The following is a 5,079-nucleotide window of genomic DNA, read 5'->3' as shown; positions in this document are numbered from 1 at the left end:
AGTTAAATAACTGGAAGAGTAAGCAAAGAGAAAAAAGACAAGACCTTCACGGGATATAAAATTCCCTATGTAGAACAAAAATCTCAACTAAAACCATGAAGCAGGAGGTTCCTTCAAATCCAAATAGGAGAAAAGATGATAAATAAAATTCTGCAGAAGTGCTGTTTTATAGAGAAAAACTATTCCTCTTGTGCAGGAATACTAATAGGCTTTAAAATAGCTATTTCCAACACGAAGATGCTAGGGTCACTGTCACCGGTTTTCCGAATATTTCCATTCAATGCTCAGGCACGACTGGAAGGGAGAACAGAATGTGAAGAACTACTAGAAAAAGAAGAGAGAGAAAAAAAGAGAAAACGCTGCCATGTGGCCATGCAAACCCTGACACCTGTGTCCTGTACCCCATTAACTCTGTCCATCCCAGTGCAGAAAGGACATGTGAGGGCAAGGGTTACCAAAGAAGACACAAGTATCAGTAAAATGATCAGGCAGTAGGTTTACCCAAATAACACAGCAGAGCTACCTGCAGTGCTGAGGGATTGTTGGACACGAGCCCCTCCACAATTCCTCCTCCTTTCACGCCACTGGCCTGAAATGGGGTCTCCAACTGCAAAGCTGTTAAGCTTTGTGACCTGTTCACTATTCTGCAGGCACAGACATGTTCTGCCTGCAGCACATCCACTAAAGCCACCCAGGAGCAGATCAGGTACTCGGCTCTGCACCACCACAGTCCAGCAAAGACATGCGATTTAACCCGGTGTAGATGGGGAGGTACCTGCGAGGAGCGGCGTGTAGCATCTGACGAAGCCAAACTTGTCTGGCTGGTTACATTCTTTTCTAAAGAATCTATTTTCTCAAAGGTCCTCTTTTGCCTCACTGTGTCCTGCAGAGCAGCCACATCGCTGGGAAAGCTGCCCCTGCTCTCCAGGCCCTGTCTATACAGAGACCTATTACTAGCTGAGACGTCATCCCTTGAGCTCCGGCTGATACATTTTTTCAAGTGGTCGGACTGAAATCTGACTTTGCTGCTTTCTGCTGGGATGCCACTCTCCAGACTTGCAGCATCCAGGCTGGCTTTGCTTCCCCTGCAAGCTGCCGACCTGCCCACCACAGCACGCATCTCAGCAATCAGCTTATCATTCAAAGCCGTGAGCTCGCTGCTGCTGCCCACAGAGCCAGGTCTTCCTTGACCTGTCCCTTGCCTCCTTCCTTTCCTTTTTCTCAAGCTTGGAGAAGGGCCAGTTGAATAGCCAGAATCCTGATGGCTTATACCCATTGGGTACTCTTGAGATTGTAGGCTGTTCTGCCGACTGTGGTGGGCTTCCATGTTCTTGAGGACATTGGCTTCCAAGATCCTCCAAGACTGCTTGAAGCTGTCCTTTGAAGTAAGCTGACCAGGCAGTTTAGTAAAGGCATCAGCTGTTGCAGCAGAAGAGTGGGAGAGTTTGGAAGACTGGTCAACATTGACCATGTGTTTTATATATTCTCTGCCAGCTGGGCTGTATTCAGTAGAAGAAGGATTTCTTGCATGCTTCTTTGCAGCTTGCTGCTGCTGCATACCCGGATGCTGTAATAATTTGGTTGGTTGCAGCTGCTTTTTTAAGCTATTGCTTGGTGATCTTGGTGGAGACATCCCACTCATACTGACACTTTCAGTGTCCATATCTACTGGTGGCTCATCATAAATTGGAGACTCTAAAGATGGCTCATCGTATATAGGTGCAGGGGAGGCATACTTGGGCGATGCAGGCTGGGGGGTTCCTGTCTGGCTCCTTGGAGGTGTTTGAGAATTTGAAGTTGGACCATTCATCAGCACTAGGCAAAATCCACCGTTATCCGTCTTTTTGATCTGCATAGACTGCTTTGTTTCTCCTGTAGGCATCTGCTTTGTGGCTCCAGGGCTCTGGGACGTGGATTGAAGCTGAGCATATATGGCTGGTTTTGGAAGAGATTTTTGGCTGTTGGCCTCTGGAGCACTCTGCAGCTGAAGCAAACTGTTTGAAGAGCTCTGTATCTGCCTCAAACTGTTCACTTTGACCAACATGGCTGCTTTCGTGCCTGGCAGAGGCTGCCAGTGGGTTGGAGTCTCCCTAAAGGAAGAAAGATACAAATACAGGGAATTATTTAAGAATTATATTAACTGAAGTATCCTCTACTTCTACTCAAATACCAGATTGTTAGTCTCAAAGTGCCTGGAGAATTCCCAACCAGTTATATCAGCTTCTCATTGTTTTTTCCTGGAGATCCCCCTTCCCAAAACAGAAACATATAGTTGTTACACACATTTTCTGAGTCATGAACAGCAGAACAACGAGATGAAACAAGTTCATCAGTTCATCATACTATAACCTGTCTGGTATCAGCAGCACCGAGATCGGAAACAACCTACGCTTCCCAAGGCTCATTAGCCAGCACGAAACCCAGAATGACCAGCCAAAGACCAGTAAGCTATTCTGGGCCACCTAAGCAGTGAGTTGGAAAATAATCCCAAGTTTCTGCCTTCGGATTGTCAAACTACAATGACAGTCCTTCCAGACCACGTTATTTTTCATCTAAATTTCCACATGCATGTTTATTTTGCAGAAAAACCTGAGGTCTATGGGAGGTGTATGGGGGCAGATGTCCTTGATTCACAGGATGTGTTTTACACTCCCACACAATCCACCAAGCCTCTGTGTAGACCATCCTCCCAGCCTGGTCCAGATGCCCTCAGATCTGGTTCCCTTGGCCAAACCTACTGGCTCTGCTCAGCTCTCATGGCTGTAAGACCCAGCGTGCCCACTGCAACATCCCAGTTCCAAAGGCACATTCTGCAGTGTAGTAACAACCTGCTGCCAGGCTGCAGCTATAGCTGGTCTGCATTTGTGAGTTCTGAGGAAAAGCAAATGGAAAGGCTATTAAACCAGCTGCCTGAGCTTCCAGGTCTTCAAAGGCATCATTGTCCCCAGGAAGGTCCCCTTGAATGTGGCCCCATTTTGTCCCCTCCCTCCATGTATCCGCTACCAGCCGTCGCTGGGTAAGATCTGGGTGCGTGCTACATGTGCCCCATCTGCGACGGGAGATGCTCCCGTAACACCTTCACAGCCATTTTGCTCTGTTTGAACCTTAATACTTGTTCTCCATCCTGCAGGGCTTGACCTGTCCTCCATGGCCCCTGCGCTGGCAGACTGACCCACCTCTACCACATGCCCAGAGCTGCTTCTCGGTGATGCTGCTCCTCCTGCTTGTGCCTTCCCCACCAAGCCCCAAGATATCCAGACATCCCAACCCTCTTTCGCTCTGCTCCTGCTCTCCAGAGACCTTTCATGTCCCAGGTCCCAGCCCCCTCCTTCAGCACAGCTTCCCTGGGGGTGTCCTGCCTGTCCTCCCCGCCATGGCTCTCCCACCGGCCGGGTGCATCTGTACACACCCTGCTCTCCCCACACCCCACCCCAGCAAGACATGTCTGCCCCACAGCAACAGCCTCACATCACTGTGGGTGCCCTATTTCACCTGCTCCCCCCCCAGTTACATGCCCCCCATCCTCTGCCCCACACCCAATATCCCATGTCCACTCCCACTCACTCCATTCCTAAGGGGGTGGCGTGCTCCTTCCCCATCCACTGCTTACCACACTTGTGGCAAAACATGCTCTCCAACGGCACTGCATCCCCGCACGCCGGGGGCGCGCCCGGCCGCCCCCCTGCCGCGGGCGCAGCGGCTGGCTCCTGGCCAGGGTTCAAAGGCCCCCGCCACCTCACACCACATGACTGCCTTTGCAGGGCCTGGCTCCTTCCCCACGAGACACGCGACTCTGCCTTGTGCAACTACCCAGGTGACTGGAGAGGGTTTGAGAAAGGGCCGCCGTCCTCTGCTTCCCATGCTGGGGTCCCCCTTGTTCCAGGGACCTCTCCCAGCATCTCCTGCTAAGGCACAAAGAGTTTTATTTTAAGGGAGCTCCTGACACTACTTCAACAAGATGGAGATGCCACCACCATGAGACCACCTCCCGCTCACAGCATTGCAGTCCAGGACTGACCCGAACCCTGCCCCAAGAGCAGCTGCTTGGGAAATACTGAGGGATTTGGGATTGGCCTCTCTCCACCTGCCCAAGCTGCCTTCACACACAGTCCCTGCTCTCCCACTCCTGTTTTGCCATCGTGGCTTGTCCTCTGCGTGCTTATTCCCGGAGGCATGACGCTTGGAGCAGGGGGGTGACTGCCAGCGGCGCCAAGCGAGGCAGGGAACAGCCAGGGGTAAGGCAGGATGGGGGTGGCATTCGCGAAGACATGTGGCCCTGCAACCCACCAGATGTCCCTCCCTGGGGTCCACAGGGACCGCTCCTCGCACCGGTGTGTCCCTGCTGCACACAGCCAAGCCCCAATGCCAGGCGCAGGCGCTGCTGCTGGCTGTTCCTCGAAGAGCTCCTGGACTAACAGGAAGAACCAGAGCAGCAACATTTGGTAGGCTTTTAGATGAGTATTTCTGACACCCCTCCACCTACCCCTCCGCTTGGCTGTACCAGCAGCTCGTTTTGTGGTAGGGAAGTGGGACTGGTACAGAGCCGTGTCAAGGACAAGCAGGACAGAGCCGCTCACAGGCTCCGGACTCGGCAGGCAGGCCCAGAGTGATCACAGGGGAGTGATTTTAACTCAGTGCTATGGCTGGAGCAGCATTGCATCTCGACCAGCACTATCTAGCTGTTGGGTCCTGGGGGAGAAAGAGCCGCAGCCCCTGAGCTGCAGGAGTGTCCCCCTGCCTCGAGAGACCCCCAGCTGTAGCAGGGCTGGAAAACAGCCCTGTGCTCTGCGGGAAGGTGCTGGACCCCATGTCCCATGAGCCACCTCCTGAGGTTATTCCTCTCCCCGACCTACAACACTGCACCTCCAGCCAGCTCTGCGTGCAGCTGAACTACGCGCTCAGCGAAGGCTTGGCAGACCCCCCTCTGTCAGGCACAGTATGACCAGACTCATCCCCTCGCACAGGCTCAGTGCGTGCCGGTACCACCCAGCATCGGCAGTCCCACTAGTACCCACCGCTCCGGCGCTCACCAAACCCCACCAACCCAGAGTGGCAGGAACCCAGCCCGAAGCTCTGCCA

At 52.9% G+C, this 5,079-nt stretch overlaps 1 protein-coding gene across 1 annotated transcript in view; it reads right to left on the bottom strand.

Moving 5' to 3' along the window:
- Positions 1 to 3,747, bottom strand: part of LOC104620372 (rho GTPase-activating protein 39-like) — a 19,141-nt gene extending 15,394 nt beyond the window's left edge. Inside the window, exons 1-2 of the mRNA XM_010286567.1 lie at positions 3,611 to 3,747; positions 776 to 2,090 (exon numbers count right to left, since the gene is read on the bottom strand). Coding sequence (XP_010284869.1) covers positions 776 to 2,090; positions 3,611 to 3,747 — 1,452 coding nt within the window. The remainder of the gene's footprint in view (positions 1 to 775; positions 2,091 to 3,610) is intronic.
- Between the last annotated feature and the right edge of the window lie 1,332 nt (positions 3,748 to 5,079).

The sequence above is a fragment of the Phaethon lepturus genome, unplaced genomic scaffold (genome assembly GCF_000687285.1).
Source record: "Phaethon lepturus isolate BGI_N335 unplaced genomic scaffold, ASM68728v1 scaffold38014, whole genome shotgun sequence".
Lineage (NCBI taxonomy): Eukaryota > Metazoa > Chordata > Aves > Phaethontiformes > Phaethontidae > Phaethon > Phaethon lepturus.
Note: the sequence above shows the minus strand (reverse complement) of the source record. Positions and strands in the feature narration are given on the sequence as shown.